The sequence below is a fragment of the Pseudorca crassidens genome, chromosome 15, assembly GCF_039906515.1.
Source record: "Pseudorca crassidens isolate mPseCra1 chromosome 15, mPseCra1.hap1, whole genome shotgun sequence".
In the NCBI taxonomy this organism is placed as follows: Eukaryota; Metazoa; Chordata; class Mammalia; order Artiodactyla; family Delphinidae; genus Pseudorca; species Pseudorca crassidens.
In genome coordinates this window covers 16,826,076-16,850,193 of record NC_090310.1, presented here as the reverse complement: position 1 = coordinate 16,850,193, position 24,118 = coordinate 16,826,076, and the positions used below count along the sequence as shown (strand labels likewise).

The following is a 24,118-nucleotide window of genomic DNA, read 5'->3' as shown; positions in this document are numbered from 1 at the left end:
AGGCACTGCATTTTTTTTTTTTTTTTTTTTTTTTGGCCATGCAGCATGTTGGATCTTAGCTCCCCAACCAAGGATCAAACCTATGTCCCCTGCATTGGAAGCATGGAAGCTTAACCGCTGGACCGCCAGGGAAGTCCCATGCATTTTAAAACTCACAAGATATGACCAAAGTGGTGCTCATAGGCAAACTCATAGCCTTAAACACATTCTTTTTCTAACTACGGAAACAAAGTTTTCAACTCAAATACTTGAAAACACTAACAAAACAAACCTCAGAGAAGTAAGCCAAAAGAAATTTAATGATGCATTAGGAAATTTGAACAAATAGAATTTATAAATACAAGAGTACAGATTCTTTGAGAAAAAAAAAAAAAAGTGGGAGAGGGCAATAAAACAGCCTAGCTGGCAAGACCTGGACCAAAAACAAGGGAGGAAGCTGGAACAAATTACCAGAGCCTCCAACCCAAGGATATGACATCTCAGTTCAGATCCCATGTAAAGATTTCAAGCCAGTCTGCTCTTTCTGGAAGGTCTGAGAAGCAATTTTCACCAGGACCCCTATCACCCTCAGCAGATCTCAGCAAGGTAAATCAAGAGAAAGAGAAAAAAATACACAGGACTAGGAGTACAAAGAGGAAACTCATCAAAGAGAGACTTTTTCTTCTAATCATAAGAAAATACTTTGCTAAATTTTATGCAAATAAGTTCAAATCTTTTGATGAATAAATTATTTTCAGAGAAAATACAATCCACTAAAAATTAACTCAAGAAGTAGAAAACGGATGAACTTATTCTGCCTAGACTGCCCTCCCCCACACCAGAACTCTGAGTGGCCACCTTATCCTAGTCATTCAGGTCTCAGTTCAAAGAAGTTTCCCTGACACCCCATCAAGAACTCCACCCTCACGTGCTACCTCATGACCCTGCTTCATAGCACTTAGGTCTATATTGATTGATAATAAATGAAATTATTGCTTCATCCCTTTTAAACTTATTTATTTTCTCTCTCTCCACTGGAATGTGAGCTTCTTGTGAGCAGGGACCTCATTCATCGAGTTCATCAAGTATTCCTGGTATAGAGGAAAGGACCCAGCACAGAGTAGATGCTCAAAAAACATGTCTGAATGAATGAAAACCAAAGAAGACAAGAGGACAGCTTCCAGAAAATCCTTCCAAATAACCTCTTATTACAAAGGAGGACAAATCTTTCAAGATGGAAATAACTATCCTGGAAAATACTTCAAGGGTCAGGACACCTGGGCCAGCAGGTGAGGGTTCATATACGGGAAGATGACCACAGGTCTCAAAACCCTACTCCAACACCATTAGAGGGGGAATGAAGAACAGGTTTGAGGAGCAACCTAAATGCCCACTGACAGATGAATGGATAAAGAAGATGTGGTACGTATATACAATGGAATACTACTCAGCCATAAAAAAGAATGAAATCATGCCATTTGCAGCAACATGGATGGACCTAGAGACTGTCATACTGAGTGAAGTAAGTCAGACAGAGAAAAACAAATATCATATGATATCACCTATATGTGGAATCTAAAAAAAATGATACAAATGAACTTATTTACAAAACAGAAACAGACTCACAGGCATAGAAAACAAACTTAAATTACAGGGAAAGGCAGGGAGAGATAAATTAGGAGTTTGGGATTCACAGATACACACCGCTATATATAAAATAGATAACCAACAAGGACCTACTATATAGCACAGGGAATTATACTCAATATTTTGTAATAACCTATAAGGGAAAAGAGTCTGAAAAAGAATATACACACACACACACACACACACACATATAACTGTGCGGTACACCTGAAACTGAAACTAACATGATATGTAAATCAACTATACTTCACTTTTAAAAACTCCATTAAAGACAGTGAGTATTCTGACTCTACCACAGATTAAAAAATAAAATAAAACATAATAAACAACAAGGGCCTACTGTATAGCACAGGGAACTATATGCAATATATTGTAATAACCTATAATGGAAAAGAATCTGAAAAAGAAAAAAATATATATATATATCTGAGTCATGTTGCTGCACACCAGAAACGAACACAACATTGTAAATCAATTACACTTCAATTAAAAATTTTTTAAAAATCAGCCTTGAAAAGTCACAGAGATGTGACTGGCTTATGCAATTAAGAACACACGTGGAAGCAGTGAGTGGCCTGTTAGCCCTCAGGGGGTCCAACTGCTTCCCTGGCCCCTGAGTCCCAGGGAATCTGGTGCTGCATAAGCCATGATGAGCGATAAAACCATTCTCATTGTCCGTTCCCTCTAGAACGTAAGCTCCATGAAGTCAGAGCCTTTGTCTGTTTTGTTCACCACTGAATCCACAGTGGCCTCAGTAAATGTAGGTTAAATGCACAAATATATAAACAACCTCTTACTCTTTCCCTGCTCTAGAATGTAAGTTCCATGAGATTAAAAGCTTCATGTCTTGCTTGCTGCCATAATCTCTGCACCTAAACAAAACCTAGAAAGAACATAGCAGGTATTCATGAACATGAATGAAAGAATGAATAAAAATCTGAAGTTTTCCAACTTCCCACCATGTGGCTTTGGGGAGGTCGGGGAGTGCCATTTTTTAAATAACAGCTCTTCTGACAAATAGAGCAAAAGTCAGGAAACTAGATGTCAAGGTCTGTGGATCTTCAAGGGATAATCGAAGACCAGCAACTAGAAGCCAGGGCTGAGGGGGATGCGGTCCAGGACCCAGCACCAGCTCTGCTAGTGACAGGTGTGGTTTACAGGAGGTCTGCTCCCCTGCAGAGACCTGAGTGTCCTTGGCCATAAAACAGAGTTAAGCAGCTAGTGGTTCTCAGAGTGTGGCTGGCAGATCCCTGGGTCATTGAGGTAGGTCCAGGGACTGATAGAATGTCACAAGGGAAAAGTGTTATGAAAAAAAAATTAAGCTGAGTGGTGGAAGAGGGTGTGCTGGGGTCGCAATTTTAAATAGGGTGACCAGAAAAGATCTCAAACGAAAGGAGGCATTTTATTAAAGTGAGGGGGCAGAAATCTCAGGGAAGAGTGTTCAGGCTGAGGGAACTGCAAGTGCAAAGGCCCTGAGGCAGGCACATGCCTGGGGCATCTGTGCAAAAGCCCAGAGGATAGCAGGGCTGGAGCTGAGGAAACAAGAAAGTATGTAGTGAGAGACGAGGCAGAGGGACATCAGGGACAAGTTACATCTTGCAGCCACTGGGAGGACTCTGGCTACACCCAAGTGAGATGGGAGCCACTAGAGGGCTTAAGCAGAGGAATGAGGTCTGATGTGTAGTAGGGTCCCTCGGCAGACTGTAGGGACACGTGAGGCAGGAGGACCAGTGAGGCGGGGCTGGAGTCATCCAGGTAAGAGATGGTTCTGGCTCGGACCAGGGTGGCAGAGGAGAGAGGGAGAAACAGTTGGACTCTGGAAGTATTTTTAAAAGAAGCCAATAGGATTTGCTGATGGATTGAATGGTGGTGGTGGTGGTGATAGCCGTGTTGGGGTGTGTGTGTGTGTGTGTGTGTGAGAGAGAGCGAGACAGAGACACAGAGAGACAGAGAGAGACAGAGAGAGGAGTTAAAGAGGACTCCAAGGTTTTGCCTGGGAAAGATGGCATTGTCCTTTATTGTTTCTTGAGATGGAGCTGAGAGGGACAGGTGAGGGTGAGGTAGCCTTTCATGGTGTCACCAATCTTCCCAGTCCTCCGCTTTCTAGGCGCCTGGCAGGATAGCAACGCTCCAGCCCCCGAGGAGATTAGCTATGGCCATGTGACTTGCTTTGGCCAATGACATGCAAGCCGAATGGCATGAGGCACTTCTGGGCAGAAACTCATCCCCCTTTCCTGCTCCTACAGCCAAGGAACCCGGAGACAGAGGTTCTTTTACCTGAGTCCCTGATGGGGACAGCAGGGAACAGAGCCCCCAGGGTTGTCTGAACCCTCCCGGATTTGCAGATGTTCAGGGCAGAGTGACCCAGCCTACCCCAGCTGGTGAGGGCAGAAGAACAGGCGGTGGGTTGAAGCTTGTTCACTGGAGATGCTGGTTAGAGCTCTGAGCAGAGGTATCAACTGAGTGGAGACACTGAGACTCGTGTCCACCCTCTCCCACCCCAGCTGTGTCTGGGGAGGGTCTCCCTCCCTCTGCACCTCTTCCAGGACCACCCAGATTTCTCCTGAGGTGGGGTTCGGCAGAGTGGGGCAGCAGGGGACGAAGCCAGCAGCCCAGAGCATGGGAGGGACGGACGGGAGTGCTTCCAGAGCTGCACCCTCAGATAGAGAAAGCAGGGTGGACAGAGGCCCAGAGAGAAAGGGGGACAGAGGGGAGGGGAGGCTCCACAAGTGTGTCCCAGAGGCGACAAGGGTACAGATCCAGTTGACTTGCGGAGAAGCTGCCTCCCACGTACTGAGTTTACTTAGGCTGTGAATGACTAATAAAATACCATAGTTTTAAGACAAAGAAACAACCCTCAGAATGGGAGAAAATATCTGCAAACGAAGCAACTGATAAAAGATTAATCTCCAAAATGTACGAGCAGCTCATGCAGCTCAATATCAAAAAAACAAACAACCCAATCCAAAAATGGGCAGAAGACCTAAATAGACATTTCTCCAAAGAAGACATACAGATGGCCAACAAACACATGAAAGGATGCTCAACATCACTAATCATTAGGGAAATGCAGATCAAAACCACAGAGTGGAATCACCTCATACCAGTCAGAATGGCCATCATCAAAAAATCTAGAAACAATAAATGCTGGAGAGGGTGTGAAGAAAAGGCAACCCTCCTGCACTGTTGGTGGGAATGTAAATTAATACAGTCACTATGGTGAACAGCATGGAGGTTCCTTAAAAAACTAAAAACAGAGCTACCATATGACCCAGCAATCCCACTCTTGGGCATATACCCTGTGAAAACCATAATTCAAAAAGAGTCGTGTACCACAATGTTCACTGCAGCACTATTTACAATAGCCAGGACAGGGAAGCAACTTAAGTGTCCATCAACAGATGAATGGGTAAAGAAGATGTGGCACATATATATACAATGGAATATTACTCAGCCATAAAAAGGAACGAAACAGAGTTATTTGTAGTGAGGTGGATGGACCTAGAGTCTGTCATACAGAGTGAAATAAGTCAGAAAGAGAAAAACAAATACCATATGCTGACACATATACATGGAATCTAAAAAAAACAGTACTGATGAACCTAGTGGCAGGGCAGGAATGAAGACGCAGACGCAGAGAATGGACTTGAGGACACAGAGGGGGAAGGGTAAGCTGGGGCGAAGTGAGAGAGTGGCACTGACATGTATACACTACCAAATGTAAAATAGATAGTTAGTGGGAAGCTGCTGCATAGCACAGGGAGATGAACTCGATGTTCTGTGAGGACCTAGAGGGGTGGGATAGGGAGGGTAGGAGGGAGGCTCAAGAGGGAGGGGATATGGGGATATATGTATATATATAGCTGATTCACTTTGTTATACAGCAGAAACTAACACAACATTGTGAAGCAATTCTACTCCAATAAAGATGTGAGGAAAAAATACCATAGTTTTGCTAAGATGTTTTTATTATTCTCATACATGAGTCATCATTATTATTGACTTGTGACAGTTCATAGAGGGGCTGGAGAGCCGTGATGGGCAGAAGCCCCTCAGGCCCACCCACTCCCACCAGCAGCGGAGGGATGGAGGGAGGAGGAGGGAGGAGCCTGGGGGAGGGACTGGCCTGGCTGCCCCGCCTTTCCCACCTGCCGGTCACCCGGAGCTGAGGCCCCTGGGCAGAGCCGCCTCCTCTCGCCATGGACGCAGCCGTCCTGGAAAAGAGCAGCAAGAAGGGGCCATACGTGCTCCTTCCCGCCTCCCGGGGGCTATTTCAGGCTCCCCTCTCTCGCCTCTTCTCCCAGCTCCTCAGGCCTGCTCTTGTGCATGTGCGTGTGTGTGTGTGTGTGTGTGTGTCTGTGTGTGTCTGTGTGTGTCTGTGTGTGTTTCTCTCTCTCTGTATCTCTCCCTTTCCGTTTCTCTTTTTCTCTCCTGGTTTCTGTCTCTGTGTTTATCCCTGTGTCTCTCCATCATCTGTATGTGTATCCCTGTGTCTGTGACTCTCTCTGCATCCCTGTGTCTCTCTGTATCTGTGTGTCTCTCTGCCTCGCTCCCCCCACTCCCGCTCTCACCCCACCTGTATGTGTCCCCTTTCTCTGTCTCTGTCACCCTCTTTCATTACCTCCCTTCCTGGCTCCTCTGTCTGATCTCAGCCTTTCCCTGGGTCCCTCCCATATGCTGGGTGTATCTGCCATCTCTGACCCACTCCCTGGGACACTGGGACACAGGACCAGGCCCCCACAGCCACTGCCCCTCCCCCAGGCTCCAGCTCAGCTCCCAGAAGGTGGAGCTAGGACACCCGCCGCTGGTGTCCACCAGCAGGAAGGGGGCAGCCCCTGAGAGAGGAGCCTGCAATCAAGTTGTCCAAAAGCCACTAGGAGGCAGCCTCAGTGTGGGCAGGTTGGGGCCAGGCCACCTCTCACACCTTGCCAACACCAGCACCCAGCTAGGATCTAATGACAGAGGCCAGTGCCACGGTATTCATTTTTTGACAGTGATTCTGGCCTCCCAGTTAGAGTAGATTTAAGCAACCAGGAATCACAGGAAGGAGCTGGTCCAAGAGCTCAGGACTATCACCCCACTTGTCAGATGGGGAAACTGAGAACCACGTTTCCTCTGAAAACTCAGAAGAGGAAAAGCTCCTGCTTGCTCTGCTCTAAACCTCTGTCCCCATCCAGACCACATCTTCCTCAGAGTCCTGCGAGCCTGCCCAGGCTTCCACTCCAAGTGTGCTGAGGGCCTCTCCTCACCTCTGACCAGCACCTGGAAAGTCCTGGAGCCCCGGGCTCCGCCCTCTGGAACAGGCCTGGGGGGCCGTGGGGCACTCCCCACTGGCCAGGAAGGCCTCTGTGCTTGGCTGGCCGATCCTGCCTGCCACCTTCTACCACACACACACACACACACACACACACACACACACACACACACACACACACACACACACACAACCTGGCCCTCCTGGCAGCCCTCAATGCTTAATTTTGCTTTAAGCATGTCCAAGATAACGTGCACATCCCATGGAAGACCCACATCCTGGGACATTGAGACCCTGGGTATCAGCTCTCCCACCCAAAGGGATTCTGCCACTTCCTAAGGACCACTGCATTCTGGTTCTGGGACACCACGGTGAGAAGTTGAACGTGGTCTCTGGTCTGCTCTGAGCTGCTCACTTTAGGATGAGAGGTACAAATCATAAATGTGCACAGAAATAAAAAAAAAAAACAATGTCATTTCAGTGAGTGGTAAGTGCTGTGAAGAAAAGAAACCTTGGGAGGACACCGCAGTGAGGGCTGGGGCTTGGGGAGGGTCTGCGGACGTGACAGCTGAGACAAGTTCTTCATATTTAGAGGAAGGGAACAGCAAACGCCCGGTGGTGGGAAATAAGCTCGATGCGGCTGGAAGTGGAGGGAAGCAGCAAGGCCCAGCAGGGAGCAGGAGGCTGAGGTGGGCTGGCCGTCATGCTCTGCGCCACGCTCTGCGCTAGCCCTGCTTGCTGCCTCCCTCCCAGATGCAGAATGAGAGGCCTGGATGGGAACACTGGTGCCCATGCCTGCTGTGTTCTGGAAACCCCTGGGGAAATACAGATCCCTGGACCTCACCCCAGACCCATCTGGCAGTAAGCCCAAGGGCAAGACCCTGGGAATCTGTATTTTAACAAGTTCTCTAGATGACTCTGGGGCACAGCCAACTTTGGGAAACACCAGATGAATCAGAGGTTCTCAACCTGATGTGGTCTCCAGTGTGGGCCTCGGGAAACTGTAGTCCAAATTGTGTGTTTAGGGGGACGCATTTCTCTGGATAGAGGCCCCTGGTTTCATCCCAGCATCACAGAGCCCCAGAGCCCCACACAATTAAGAACCTCTGACTCAAGAACAGCTGCAGTGTCTTGGCTAGAAAGGAATTAGGCCAGGGATGGAGGGCATGGCCACAAACTCCTTCAGCTCCCAGATGTATCCTTGTTGTGTAAGTGGGGGGCATCTGTTATTCTTATCTGACCAGCATCTATTTCCCCTCTTACTGGGACGAGTCCCCGATTTTGACGAACCACCTACGATACAGTGATTGCTTTAATGGTCCCAATTCTTCACCCCTCCTGTATCCATGCCCTTGGCCATTATAACTCTGTGGTGCCCCCCGACAGTGACTCCAGGCCAATGGGATGTAAGTAAATGTAACGTAAGCAGAGGCGTGGAAAGCACCTGCACGATTTGGCCTGCTCTGGCTTTTACATTTCTGACACCATCTGAGAACATGCCCAGGCCAGCCTGTTGAAGGACAAGAGGCACGTGGCCCAGCTGCCTCCTTCACTCCAGCCAACAGCCAGCGACCAGCACACGTGTGAGTTACCTAACCTTTAGGCCCAACCTAAATGTGGACCCACAGACTCTTGAGCTAAGTAAATGCTTACAGCTGTCTGCCCCTGAGGTTTTGCTGTTACACAGCATTGCTGAGCCAAGGGCCAACTGACATTCCCCTCTTCCACTCTCAGGCCTCACGGCTTAGGGGGACCCGTCCTCATCAACACCATCTACCCCTCGGGCCACACCCATCCATTCAGTCCAAGTTGGTCCAATGAGAACCAGTTCTGGGACTTTTGTTTGGAACTTTGGGGAGGAGGATCTCTTTTTGCCCTGAAGTTACTGGAAGGACAGGAGGTGAGCTCAAAGCTTTGGGGGCTGACCACAGTGGGAGAGCGCACTTGAGCATGAAGCTAATCCAGAAGGAAGCAGGGCCAAGGGCTGGAAAGAGAAATTCCCAATAACACTGTGATGCAGCCGTGACACAACCCCAGACTCTTTTTAGGAGACCTCCTATCAAGAGCGACCATAGGAGAGGAACCAAGATGGCGGAGTAGAAGGGCGCGCGCGCACTCCCTCTTGTGAGAACACCAGAATCACAACTAGCTGCTGGACAATCATCGACAGGAAGACACTGGAACTCACCAAAAAAGATACCCCACATCCAAAGACAAAGGAGAAGCCACAATGAGACGGTAGGAGGGGCACAATCACAGTAAAATCAAATCCCATAACTGCTGGGTGGGTGACTCACAGACTGGAGAACACTTATATCACAGAAGTCCACCCGCTGGAGTGAAGGTTCTGAGCCCCACATCAGGTTCCCAACCTGGGGGTCAGGCAACAGGAGGAGGAATTCCTAGAGAATCAGACTTTGAAGACTCATGGGGTTTGATTGCAGGACTTCGACAGGACGGGGGGAAACAGAGACTCCACTCTTGGAGGCACACACAAAGTAGTGTGCGCATCGGGACCCAGCGGAAGGAGCAGTGACCCCTGGGGAGACTGAACCACACCTACCTGCTAGTGTTGGAGGGTCTCCTGCAGAGGAGGGGCGTGGCTGTGGTTCACCGTGGGGACAAGGACACTGGCAGCAGAAGTTCTGGGAAGTACACCTGGGCGAGAGCCCTCCCAGAGTCTGTCATTAGCCCCATCAAAGAGCCCAGATAGGCTCCAGTGTTGGGTCGCCTCAGACCAAACAACCAACAGGGAAGGAACCCAGCCCCACCCATCAGCAGACAAGCGGATTAAAGTTTTACTGAGCTCTGCCCACCAGAGCAACAGTCAGCTCTACCCACCACCAGTCCCTCCCATCAGGAAGCTTGCACAAGCCTCTCAGATAGCCTCATCCACCAGAGGGCAGACAGCAGAAGCAACAAAAAATACAATCCTGCAGCCTGTGGAACAAAAACCACATTCACAGAAACATAGACAAGATGAAAAGGCAGAGGGCTATGTACCAGATGAAGGAACAAGATAAAACCCCAGAAAAACAATTAAATGAAGTGGAGATGGGCAAACTTCCAGAAAATGAATTGAGAATAATGATAGTGAAGATGATCCAGGACCTCGGAAAAAGAATGGAGGCAAATATCGAGAAGATGCAAGAAATGTTTAACAAAGACCTGGAAGAATTAAAAGAACAAACAAACAGAGATGAACAATACAATAACTGAAGTGAAAACTACACGAGAAGGAATCAATAGCAGAATAACTGAGGCAGAAGAACAGATAAGTGACCCGGAAGACAGAATGGTGGAATTCACTGCTGCAGAACAGAATAAAGAAAAAAGAATGAAAAGAAATGAAGACAGCCTAAGAGACCTCTGGGACAACATTAAATGCAACAACATTCACATTATAGGGGTCCCAGAAGGAGAAGAGAGAGAGAAAAGACCTGAGAAAATATTTGAAGAGATTACAGTCGAAAACTTCCCTAACATGGGAAAGGAAATAGCCACCCAAGTCCAGGAAGCGCAGCGAGTCCCATACAGGATAAACCCAAGGAGAAACACGCCGAGACACATAGTAATCAAACTGGCAAAAATTAAAGACAAAGAAAAACTATTGAAAGCAGCAAGGGAAAAATGACAAATAACATACAAGGGAACTCCCATAAGGTTAACAGCTGATTTCTCAGCAGAAACTCTACAAGCCAGAAGGGAGTGGCATGATATACTTAAAGTGATGAAAGGGAAGAACCTACAACCAAGATTACTCTACCCAGCAAGGATCTCATTCAGATTCGATGGAGAAATCAAAAGCTTTACAGACAAGCAAAAGCTAAGAGAATTCAGCACCACCAAACCAGCTCTACAACAAATGCTAAAGGAACTTCTCTAAGTGGGAAACACAAGAGAAGAAAAGGACCTACAAAAACAAACCCAAAACGATTAAGAAAATGGTCACAGGAACATACATATCGATAATTACCTTAAACGTGAATGGATTAAATGCTCCAACCAAAAGACACAGGCTTGCTGAATGGAAACAAAAACAAGACCCATCTATATGCTGTCTAAAGAGACCCACTTCAGACCTAGGGACACATACAGACTGAAAGTGAGGGGATGGAAAAAGATATTCCATGCCAATGGAAATCAAAAGAAAGCTGGGGGCTTCCCTGGTGGCACAGTGGTTGAGAGTCCGCCTGCCGATGCAGGGGACGCGGGTTCGTATCCCGGTCTGGGAAGATCCCACATGCCGTGGAGCGGCTGCGCCCCTGAGCCATGGCCGCTGAGCCTGCGCGTCCGGAACCTGTTGCTCCGCAACGGGAGAGGCCACAACAGTGAGAGGCCCGCGTACCGCAAAAAAAAAAAAAAAAAAAAAAAAAAAAAAAAACTATGGGATGCAGCAAAAGCAGTTCTAAGAGGGAAGTTTATACAAGCCTACCTCAAGAAACAAGAAAAATCTCAAATAAACAATCTAACCTTACACCTAATGGAACTAGAGAGAGAAGAACAAACAAAACCCAAAGTTAGAAGAAGGAAAGAAATCATAAAGATCAGAGCAGAAATAAATGAAATAGAAACAAAGAAAACAATAGCAAAGATCAATAAAACTAAAAGCTGGTTCTTTGAGAAGATAAACAAAATTGATAAACCATTAGCCAGACTCATCAAGAAAAAGAGGGAGAGGACTCAAATCAGTAAAATTACAAATGAAAAAGGAGAAGTTACAACAGACACCACAGAAATACAAAGCAGCCTAAGATGCTACAAGCAACTCTATGCCAATAAAATGGACAACCTGGAAGAAATGGACAAATTCTTAGAAAACTATAACCTTCCAAGACTGAACCAGGAAGAAATAGAAAATATGAACAGACCAATCACAAGTAATGAAATTGAAACTGTGATTAAAAATCTTCCAACAAACAAAAGTCCAGGACCAGATGGCTTCACAGGTGAATTCTATCAAACATTTAGAGAAGAGCTAACATCCATCCTTCTCAAACTCTTCCAAAAAATTGCGGAGGAAGAAACACTCCCAAACTCATTCTATGAGGCCACCATCACCCTGATACCAAAACCAGAAAAAGATACTACAAAGAAAGAAAATTACAAACCAATATCACTGATGAACAGAGATGCAAAAATCCTCAACAAAATACTAGCAAACAGAATCCAACAACACATTAAAAGGATCATACACCATGATCAAGTGGGATTTATCCCAGGGATGCAAGGATTCTTCAATATATGCAAATCAATCAATGTGATACACCATAGTAACCAACTGAAGAATAAAAACCATATGATCATCTCAATAGATGCAGAAAAAGCTTCTGACAAAATTCAACACCCATTTATGATAAAAACTCTCCAGAAAGTGGGCATAGAGGGAACCTACCTCAACATAATAAAGGCCATATACGACAAACCCACAGCAAACATCATTCTCAATGGTGAAAAACTGAAAGCATTTCCTCTAAGATCAGGAACAAGACAAGGATGTCCACTCTCACCACTATTATTCAACATAGTTTTAGAAGTCCTAGCCATGGCAATCAGAGAAGAAAAAGAAATAAAAGGAATACAAATTGGAAAAGAAGAAGTAAAACTGTCACTGTTTGCAGATGATATGATACTATACATAGAGAATCCTAAAAATGCCACCAGAAAACTACTAGAGCTAATCAATGAATTTGGTAAAGTTGCAGGATACAAAGTTAATGCACAGAAATCTCTTGCATTCCTATACACTAATGATGAAAAGTCTGAAAGAGAAATTAAGGAAACACTGCCATTTACCATTGCAACAAAAAGAATAAAATACCTAGGAATAAACCTACCTAAGGGAGACAAAAGACCTGTATGCAGAAAACTATAAGACACTGATGAAAGAAATTAAAGATGATACCAACAGATGGAGAGATATACCATGTTCTTGGATTGGAAGAATTAATATTGTGAAAATGACTATACTACCCAAAGCAATCTACAGATTTAATGCAATTCCTATCAAATTACCAATGGCATTTTTTACGGAACTAGAACAAAAAGTCTTAAAATTTGTATGGAGACACAAAAGACCCCAAATAGCCAAAGCAGTCTTGAGGGGAAAAAACGGAGCTGGAGGAATCAGACTCCCTGACTTCAGACTATACTACAAAGCTACAGTAACCAAGACAATATGGTACTGGCACAAAAACAGAAACATAGATCAATGGAACAAGATAGAAAGCCCAGAGATAAACCCACGCACCTGTGGTCAACCAATCTATGACAAAGGAGGCAAGGATATACAATGGAGAAAAGACAGTCTCTTCAATAAGTGGTGCTGGGAAAACTGGACAGCTACATGTAAAAGAATGAAATTAGAACACTCCCTAACACCAAACACAAAAATAAACTCAAAATGGGTTTGAGACCTAAATGTAAGACCGGACACTATAAAACTTTTAGAGGAAAACATAGGAAGAACACTCTTTGACATAAATCGCAGCAAGATCTTTTTTGATCCACCTCCTAGAGTAATGGAAATAAAACCAAAAGTAAACAAATGGGACCTAATGAAACTTCAAAGCTTTTGCACAGCAAAGGAAACCATAAACAACACGAAAGGACAACTCTCAGAATGGGAGAAAATATTTGCAAATGAATCAACGGACAAAGGATTAATCTCCAAAATATATAAACAGCTCATGCAGCTCAATATTAAAGAAACAAACAACCCAATCCAAAAATGGGCAGAAGACCTACATAGACATTTCTCCAAAGAAGACATACAGATGGCCAAGAAGCACATGAAAAGCTGCTCAACATCACTAATTATTAGAGAAATGCAAATCAAAACTACAATGAGGTATCACCTCACACCAGTTAGAATGGGCATCATCAGAAAATCTACAAACAACAAATGCTGGAGAGGGTGTGGAGAAAAGGGAACCCTCTTGCATTGTTGGTGGGAATGTAAATTGATACAGCCACTATGGAGAACAGTATGGAGGTTCCTTAAAAAACTAAAAACAGAATTACCATATGACCCAACAATCCCACTACTGGGCATATACCCAAAGAAAACTATAAATCAAAATGACACATGCACCCCAATGTTCATTGCAGCACTATTTACAATAGCCAGGTCATGGAAGCAACCTAAATGCCCATCAACAGATGAATGGATAAAGAAGATGTGGTACATAATGGAATATTACTCAGCTATAGAAAGTAATGAAATTGAGACATGGATGGATCTAGAGACCATCATACAGAGTGAAGTAAGTCAGAAAGAGAAAAACAAATATCGTATATTAACGCATGTATGTGGAACCTAGAAAAATGGTACAGATGAACCGGTTTGCAGAGCAGAAGTTGAGACACAGATGTAGAGAACAAACGTATGGACACCAAGGGGGGAAAGTCGCGGGGGGGTGGGGATGGTGGTGTGATGAATTGGGCGATTGGGATTGACATGTATACACTGATGTGTATAAAATTGATGACTAATAAGAAACTGCTGTATTAAAAAATAAAAAATAATTTTAAAAAAGAGCAACCATAAATTGTTTGTTTGTTTGTTTCCTTAAACCCATTTCAGGTGAGTTTCCCTCACTTTCAGTGAGTCCTGGTGTCCTGCCTAACAGGGTCGACTCCTTTGGGGATGTCTGCCCAAGCCCCTACCTATTCCCCTGGCTTCCCCTTCCCTCTATCCACAGAATGGAGCTGTGTAATCTTACATCTCCACTCCCAGAACAGAGCAGACTGGACCAGCCATCATGGCCACCAGCACCACACTGTCCAATCAGACTGTCTCTCAAGACCATGAACCAGTAACCATGGAAACAAGGAGCTGGGACTCCAATCACATGAACAACAGAGCTCTGGCTTAGAAGTTGCAAACTGGCAGGACAGGGTCTGCTCATCCCTCATAAGTGTTGGCTTTGGGCCTGCAGAGCGGGCTTCTTATTTTTAATTGAATTCATTGCCAAATTTCAACATCAAGAAGTTTGGTATATATGTCAAAACAAAATTTGAGAAATTACACTTGAAATATTTTCAATTTTTCAAAAATGTTAAATAAAAACAAACTAATATACCTCAACAACTTAGCTAAATTTTTTTAAATGTAAAATCTACAATTTTTAATATAAATAAGTTTCTGTTCATCTATTTCCATGATTTAATAAAACTATATTATTTCAATTGCTCTTATAATAACCATTCATCTACAAATGTATTATTTTATTAATAAATATCCATCTCCTGTTAATGTTTTCCTAACAGAGAAAGAATAAAACAAATAAAAGTGGCAGGTATCAGTTCTTACTTAAAAAAAGAGGTTTGGTATAAAAACCTGGAGTGTTGACAAAATGGACAACTTGGTACCACACGGTCTCCCCTCCTCCAATGATAATGGTCACCTGGAGCTGAACAGTAGCTGCCGCTTTAGGCCAGGCAGACGCTCCCGGTTCCCCACAGTCCCCTGCACTCCCTGTATGTTTACTCTCTTTGGTTTCCAATCTGGTCCCTGTAGGATTTTAGTTGGTGGCTCTAGACCTGAGGGAGGACTCGTCAACTCCGGCCTCCAGGAGCCCAGAAGGTCCCGGCTCTGACCTCCGAGGCCTTTGCCTGGATTCTGTAGGCAGCAGCATCATCCTTCTTAAAAACTCCCCAGGCTTCCCTGGTGGCGCAGTGGTTGAGAGTCCGCCTGTCGATGCAGGGGACACGGGTTCGTGCCCCGGTCTGGGAAGATCCCACATGCCGCGGAGCGGCTGGGCCCGTGAGCCATGGCCGCTGAGCCTGTGCGTCCAGAGCCTGTGCTCCGCAATGAGAGAGGCCACAACAGTGAGAGGCCCACGTACCACAAAAAAAAAAAAACTCCCCTTTATCCTTAAGTGGGCCTGAGTCTGCTTCTATCACTTGGGACCAGAAGAGCTTAACCACCGCGGATGGTCCCACAGGCAGCACAGAGGCCCAAGGTCACGGCATCCCTGCAAGATGGTTCTGAGTCTGGTACCCCAGGATTTAAACAGGGAGGATGACCATAGTGAACCCCCTCAGCCCTTCACAGCAGCCCACTAAATACCTCTTCTTGGGAGCAGAACAGGGGAGGGAAGAGGGAAGAAGGAATATCTGACAAGTCCATGGGAATGATGGGCACAGAGCTTGGGGCCTCTCACTGCACACACAAGTCCTGAGAAGGTCCTAGAATCCAAATGCTTTCAACACGTATTCACCAAACCCTTACTCAAAGCCAGCTCGTCTAGTTTCTGGGATATGGCATTACGTGAAATGGACCAAGTCCTGCCACCATGGAGCTAGCATCCGTGCAGGGCAGAGACATCATAAAGAAGACAAGTGAAAACCAGAAATAGAGTCACAGATATAGAAAACAAACTTATGGTTACCAAGGGGGAAAGGGGGGCAGGGATAAATTGAGAGATTGGGATTGACATATACACACTACTCTATATAAAATAGATAACTAATAAGGACCTACGGTTTAGCACAGGAACTGTAGTCAATACTGTGTAATGACCTATATGGGAAAAGAATCTAAAAAAGAGTGGATATATGTATATGTATAACTGATTCACTTTGCTGTAGAGCAGAAACTAGCACAACATTGTAAATCAACTATACTCCAATAAAAATCTTTTAAATTTTTTTTAATGAAAGGAAGAAGATAAATGAGTGTGATATGTAGTGGGTAAGACGATAATGAGAGTGATGGGGGAATAAGGAAGGAGGGAGAAGTGCTTGGGGGTGGTGAGGTCACTGATATACATCGTGTGGTCTGGGAAGGTCTCACTGAGAAGAGAACCTTTGAGCAGAGACCTGCCTGAGAAGGGAGGGAGCCTGGCAGACAGCTGGGAGAAGAGTTCCCACACAGAAGGAACAGCAAGTGCAAAGGCCCTGAGGCAGGAGGTCTTGGCCTGTTCAAGGACCAGCAAGGAGGCTGGTATGGCTGGAGCAGAGCAGTTGCGGGGAGAGATGGTCAGAGGCAATAGGGGCAGATTTCAAAGGGCCCACAGGCTTTGGAGGATGTTTGGCTGTAACTGAGCGGGATGAGATGCACAGGAGGGCCCTGAGCAGTGGAGGGAAGTGACCTGACTCGGATTTAACAGGATTCCTCTGGCTGCTGGGTGGAGAGGAGATGGTGGGGGGCCAAGGGCAGGAGCAGAGAGCCCAGGGAGGGGCTACTGCCCTAGTCCAGCGGAGAGGCACCAGGGCCCGGCCAGGGCAGAGCTGGTGGAACGTGATCAGGCAGGGGCTGGATTCTGACTGAAGAGCTCGCAGGAGTCACCTATGGATGAGACGTGGGATGTGAGAGCAAGAGGCACCAAGGAGAACCCCAAGGCTTGGGTCCTGAGCGCCGGGAAGGTGGCAAAGTTTCCTCAATAGTGAGGAGGGGCGGGCGATGGACTCCCAGAAGGGTCAGCTGCCACTCCCACAGGAACCTGGGCCCAGCGCTGATGGATCTGCCAGGTTTTTGAGAAAAGCCATAAATCCAGATGTTTCTGTGAAGTGTCTCAATTTTCAAATACTGGCAACTTATTCAAAGATGCTGAAGACCCTGCAGGGCCAAACAAACAGATGGACAGTTTGGATCTGACCCGATGGCCATGGGTCTGCAGCCTCCGACATGAGGTCAGGTCACCGAAAGCTCCATTACTGAGTGATTGCTGTGTACCAGCCAAGCATCCACGTTATCTTGCTTTAACTCCAAGGACACTAACATGAGGCAGCTATCATCGTCCTCTTGTCCCAGCCAAGGAAACTGAGGCCCAGAGAGGGCAAGCCCCTGCCAGAGGTCACACAGCAGGTGAGTGGTGGCATGGTGGCTGGAGCCTGAACTGTCTGACCACAAGGCCTGTGGTCCTGGGGTGCTCTGCCGCCTCCATCAACCAGACAAAAAACAAAACCAAACCCTCATTTTACACATAAGGAAAGAAAAGGCCACAGAGAGAGGGAGTGTGACTTGTTTAAAGTCACTCAGCAAGTTGGCACTGGAGGCTGGACTTGAACCCAGGGTTCATGACGCCTGGTGCAGCGTCCTTCTCAGTGAGGCCTCTTAGAGGTGCCTGGGGAGGCTGCGTGAACTGGGTTGGGGGGACGGGGTGCAGCACAGCACCGCAGGCAAGAGCCAGGCTCTGGAGCCTTCTGCATATCACAACTCTGCCACTTGGAAGCTGTGTGACCTTGAACAAGTCACTTCACCTCTCTGTGCCTCGGTTTCCTCATCGGGTGTAACCATGGCACCTACCTCATAGGGCTGTTATGGGAACAAAAGGAAGTAACACTTTTGGGGGCTCAAGCCATGCCCTTCAAAGTCCAACTCTTCATGTATCAGCTGCTCCTGGCCTGTCTAATATTACACCAACGTATTCCCAAGCGCCGCAAGTCCCCAGGTTGGGGACATCACATGCGTCCTCATACTTGTGAAAATGTAGCAGCATGATATAAGGGACGGACAGAAGAGCTGGGGTTTTCTGTAGAAATGAAGGGGAAGCAAGAAAGGCAGGGGGGTGGCAGGGGTCTTCTCCTGAGGGCTTATGGGCCCGCCCCACACTCATGCGTGTGTGTGTGCGTGCGTGTGTGTGTGTGTGTGTGTGTGTGTGTGTGTGTGTGTGTGTAAGGAGGGGTAGATGTAACAGAAGCCTCAGCGGAAGGGGAGGGGTCCCCGGCCGGGCCCCCTGCTTCCCTGCAGCATAAGAAGACACTTAGAGCCTGGCAGAGAACCGGACACAAAGAACAACAGACATAGCAACCAACATCTATCCCACAAATGTTTACTGAACACCTACTGCTGCCAGTGTCCTGAGCACTGGGGAGCCAGCCGTGAAACAACACAAACTCAACCTCCACCTTCACGGAGCTGGTGGACCACACACAAAACAAATGAGGAACACTGAGGAAAAGTCAACGGTGGCAAATGCTAGCAGAAAAATCAAGCAGCAAAAGCGTGGGGAGATAAATACTGAATGGGGTGCTGGGAAAGAGCTGACTTCAAGAAGTTTCCAGAAACCGTCTTGTGGCCAACTGGGGGAAGAGCATTCCAGGCAGAGGGAAAGGCAGTGCAAAGGCACTGAGGTGGAGTGTGCCTGGTGTCAGGAGCCAGTGTGGCAGAAGCCAGTGACCAGGCGGGAGAAGGAGAGGACCCCAGAGAGGCAGAGAGGCCATGTAGCCAGGGAGGGGCTGAGGGCCACCTTCACGCGGGGCCTCAAGCTTTGGGGAGGATGTGGCTTTGACTCTAAGTGGGGGGGGCAGTTGTCAGAGGGGGGCTGTGCAAAGGAGAGACAGGATCTGATGATCACTCAGATGCAGGGTGGCCAGGGGACTGGCAGGGGTGGGGGCAATGGTGGAAGCGGGGAGGCTGCTGCCCAAGTCCACAGGAGAGACGTGGGCGGCTCGGACAGCTGGCAGCCCAGAGGTGACCAGGGGCACTCACACACCCAACAGGTGCCCGGCACTTCCCTGAACTCTTTCACTGAATCCTTGCACCATGAGCAGCTGCTAGTTGCTCTGATCTCCCTAACCCCATTCCCCAGGGCAGCAAACTGAGGCCCTCACCCAAACCACACTGCTAAAAAGAGGCAGCACGTGGCATCCATCCTTCACAAGAGAGAGTGGGCACTGTCCCACCCATGACAGGGGAGAGAGTGGGTCTAGAGTCGGGACACCAAACGTCCAGCTCCTCCTCTCCCTTCTCTCTGGCCGCCCCTATCCCACTTCCCTCCAGCCACGCTCACAAGCCCTCCTAGACCCTGCCACCCCATCAGTCCTCCGGAGCCACCCACTTCCTGAGGTTCCAACACACACTCCCTGAGACTGAAGTTCAGCATCACCTGTGCTCCCCGGTCAGCACAGCCACCTGCCCGCCAGCCCCACCTGCCCGCTTCCAGACCTTCACTCGTGACCCCTCCAGGCCTTTCTCTGCTGCCCCTCCAACCCCAATGCCTGCGTCTGCACCCACCCGAGCCTTCCGACCATCTAATCCAGCAGAGAGATCCAATCTGCGTGAAGGGCTTGGGGTAATTCTGCGTCGAGGCCACACTTCTCTTTCTGTTTGTTGAAGGAGGCTGATGCTCCTTCTTGGAGGAAGGAGAAAAGCTTCCTTTGTGCCGGGTCTGGGGAGACTGTGTCTGTTTAGGACAGGCTGCAGTTTTCTTTGTGAACGCCGCTAGATTTTTTCGTGTGGGAAAAGGGTTTATTAGATTTCCCCGTGGCTGCGCAGAATGGGGAGAGGTTTTTCTGAGCACAGAAAGAAATTACCAAACAGGCGTTTGAGAGGAAGGAACATTGAGCAGCTGCTTCTCACGGAGAGGTTAGTATTTCGTGGTTGGTGTTTTCATTGGAGCGAACATAAAATGCAGAGAAAGGGAGAAAGCCTTCCCTGTAGTTTCATGGGCATGAGGGAAGGAAGTTGGTCCTTGATGTTCTGGCGGGGAGGACAGGATTTTGTTTGGGGGGGGGGAGGGCTGTTGGGGTGTTGTTTTTTTTTTTTCTCTTCAAGTAGAAAATAAATTTTAAAATGGTCGCAGAACCCAGAAGAAAGGTTGTCATAGCAACAAAAGTTTGAGGCCAGGTACCTCCTGACACCCTTTCAGTACCGTGACCGTGGAGGGGCAGGATTTGGGCACTGTAGGATCAGTGGGGGAAACCATCCAAAGCTTGGCTCAGACCTCCCAAATTTCTCACCAGCACTGACAGGCTGATAACTATTTTCCAAGCTCCCAGGGAGGAAAATTGTGATTTTCTGGGAGGGGCGATCTCTAGCCAACAGTGATCAAGAGGAAAGAGAACACTGTGGGTTTGTTTTATTTACCCAACAAACTAACCATCAATGTTTTTACTAACCAAGGACTGGGGGTGAGGGTCTTATGCTGAGCCCCCCCAGATCACGCCTTTCTCTGACCCCCAACTGTACCATTCTCTTCCCTGATCACTTCATTTTGATTCCTTTGTGCCCCATGAAGACAATTCAGGCCCCCTCATCAGCTGTGAGGCCAGACGAAAACCTCTCTTAGCTTCAAATTCCTCATCTGAAAAATGGGCACCATAGAAGTGTCTGCCACAAGGGCGTTGGCAAGGATTCCACGAGATCCGGCCGGCAAGAAGTTTTAACAGTGTCTGGTGCACATGAAGGGCTCAATAAACGTGAGCTAGCATTGTTTTTAATGAACAATTTTTTTAATGCTTAGCTTTAAACATCCTGTATCAAGCCCTGGAGGAGCTACACGGACAAGCTACAGGGAAATAACTGCAAGACTTGGGGGGTGTGACCTTCAGGAAGAAGCTAGGAGAGACCTCAAACAACTGAGAGGCTCAGCTGGCCAGTGAGGGCCCAGGCACTCCATGGGGCAGAGACAGGACAACTCCGCTGCAGGATACAGCATTGGATTTAAGTGTGTACATAAAGGAAAGGGCAGGGAGTCTGCGTTTTTACACGAAGGAGAAACTTGGTGAGAGGCGGAGGTGAGGTGGGGGGACCCCACCCCAAAGGGTGCAGATATTTCCCAGGACGAGGCATTCCGAGGCCTCCATGGGAGAGGATTGGGCTGAGCGGAAAGCAGGGAATTTTAGCCAAGATGTTCTTTAAGGTTAATTATTATTAAATCATTAAATTATTATTATTATTACATCCCAGAGTAAAAATTCAAGTCCTGAGTGCACACCAGAAGTGAGTCTGATGGGGTGAAACTGGTCAGGGGTGGGACCCTATTCGGAGTGTCTTTGGCAAACAGCTGGCATGAAGCAGGTGGTCTCAGGAAAGTTCAGTGGGGCACCCCTCCAGGCAAGACAGAGCAGGCAGCACCCCGGGAAGCCTCTGGCTCATGGTCCCGAAGCCTCATCCAACATTTATCCTGCAAATAGGTATTGAAGACCTTCTATGCACTAGACGGTACCCAGAAACTGGGCATGGCAATGAACAAGACGGCTGGGGCCCTGCCCTCATGGAGTGACATCCTAATGGGTAAGGGGGCCAAGAAGCTGGTGACCAAAGGCATGCCCCCAGAAAACTTCAGGTGTGCCAAGTGTGATGGGGGAGATAAAAATGGTGATGAGCTACGAAGATGGGGAGACCCTGCCTCCAAAGGGGGATAGGGAGGTCTTCTCTCCAAGGGACCCGGCCTGGGAAGGCGGGTCAGGAAGTCCCATTGGAGCTCAGGAGGAGCCAGCCAAGGAAGATGTGGGGAAGGGCATTCCAGGCAGAGGCAGCAGCCTCCCCGGGGTTCATTTCACACCTTCCTCCCTCTGTCCTTTAAACCAGTCAGGCCAACGCCGTATTCAGGACAAACTAGCGGTTGTGGCCCACTCCTGTCTACATGAGACTACACACATAGCCCACGCTGACATCGAAGAGCTAGGCAGGCACGGGGAGTTTTAACCTTGGGCAAAGAGGTCAATTCCACTCAAGAGGGTCCCCAGACTTGGCCTCGGAGCAACATCGTCTGGGAGGTACCGGGTGGTGTGGACCAGCGTCCCCAGCATGTGGTACAACCACCGCCAGGCAGCTTTCCCCTGAGCCCTGCCCTAGCCTCAATGCCTGCCTCGGCGACACCTACTCCGGCCCTGGCTGCCTCCGGCGGCAGGTCCAGGAAAGGGTGCGAGGCCGAGGGAACAGTTTGATCTGCCTTCTGAAGAGTCCCCCCCACCCCGCGCCCCAATTCTGATCCGAGCCTCGCCGAGCTGTCCCGCTTTCCCGCCGCATATTCTCCCGGGCAGGGGCCGGGACGCGAAGGGCTCCCTGCCGGGAACCCACCAGACTGCCCCCACTCCTCACTCTCGTGCTGCCCAAACCCGGTCCGGGAGCGGTTTAGTGCGGGCTGGGGATGGGGGTGGAAGAACGAGCCCCTCGGCTTCTGGCTCTGTGGATCTGCGGTGGAAGGGGCGGCTGACAGCAACAGTCCCTGCGCCAACACCACCGCCACCCCAGGCGGGAAGGGATGGATGGGAGTAGCCAGTGCCCCGCGAAAGGAAGAGGGGGAAGGGGCGAGCGTGGAGATGAGTTCTGGCTCGGAAAGGAACGGGGTGGGTGCCGGGAGACGCGCCTCTCCAAGGCGCGGCGACGTCCCCACAGGCGCCTGGTGCTCGTAAGGAGCACAAGCTCTGCCCGAACCTTGAAACGGCGGAGCGTCCCGAACGCCATCATTCGACACCCCCGGACCTGCCCACCGCGCTCCCCGCCCCCGAACGTTCGGCCGAGCCTGCGGAGCGCGGGGCACGGCGTCCTGGCGGTGGCGCGGGCCCCCGTCCCGGGCGCGAGGAGGGAGCGCGGGTTTGGGTCTGGGGCGCCGGGGCCGCGCAGCCCGGGGGAGCCGGGAGCGGAGCCCCGGGGCGCCGCCGCTCACTCACCGAGCCCGCCGAGCTCCTCCTCGCACGAGTACCAGATGCCGGTGTGGAAATTCCTGAAGAGGAATCGGTCGTCGCCTGTCTCCCAGCTGTAGAGCTCGACGCCAGGGGGGCCGTTCCCTGCGGCGGCGGCGGCGGCGGCAACGGCGGCGGGGGCGGCGGTGCCGTTGGCCGTGGCGTTGGCGCCCGAGTTGGGGCAGTTGGCGCTCCCGCCCTGGCCGCAGACCGGCTTGGGCACCCGCTGCGTGCCCTGGCACCAGTGAGTGGTGAGGAAGGCGGTGGTGGCGAAGAGCAGCGCCAGCAGGTTCAGGGCCACGGCCAGGAGCGCTCGGCCGCGGCGGTTCGTCTTCATGCCGCCCGCGCCGCCGGGACTGCGCCGCCGGGGAGCTCCGCGCGCGAAGTTGGCAGCCGGCGCCCCGCGTCAGCGGCCGCTGCCCACCGCGCCCCGGGGCTCGGGCGCCTGCGATGGGCGGCGGCGGACGCGGCGCTGGCCCATGCCCCCGCCCCCGGGGTGGGGGCGCGGCGCACGGGGGGCGCGGGGGGCGGGCGGTGGCGGAGCGGCTCCTGCGCGCCCGGAGCCCGGAGCGCGAGTGCACCTCGGCGAGGAGCCGCTGGCGCCTGGCAGCGGCCACGGCGCAGGGACGCGCGCCCCTCCGTGGGGAGACACCTGCAGGCGGCCGGCGACACTGTTCTGGTTCCCGCCCTCACTGGGAGAGGGGGCGCCCCACGCCGGGCGCTGGCGGGGGCCCGGCAGAGAAGGGCGCCCTCTAAAGAGACCCGCACCCGAGTGGAGAGTCTGAGAAGCAAAGAGAGTGCCAGAGAAGGCGCTCTCGGAGAAAGAGGCTTCCCACCGGGGACGTGAGGCAACAAAACCAGCCAGGAGGGGTCATCTCA

The 24,118-nt window shown here is 49.3% G+C and overlaps 1 protein-coding gene across 2 annotated transcripts in view; it reads right to left on the bottom strand.

Moving 5' to 3' along the window:
• Window positions 1–23,664, bottom strand: part of GSG1L (GSG1 like) — a 223,435-nt gene extending 199,771 nt beyond the window's left edge. The window contains exon 1 of one of the 2 annotated variants that reach the window (XM_067706306.1): window positions 23,228–23,664. In XM_067706306.1, the coding sequence (XP_067562407.1) occupies window positions 23,228–23,576 (349 nt within the window). In that variant the 5' untranslated portion in view covers window positions 23,577–23,664. The remainder of the gene's footprint in view (window positions 1–23,227) is intronic. The other variant, XM_067706305.1, reaches the window with a different exon arrangement.
• Between the last annotated feature and the right edge of the window lie 454 nt (window positions 23,665–24,118).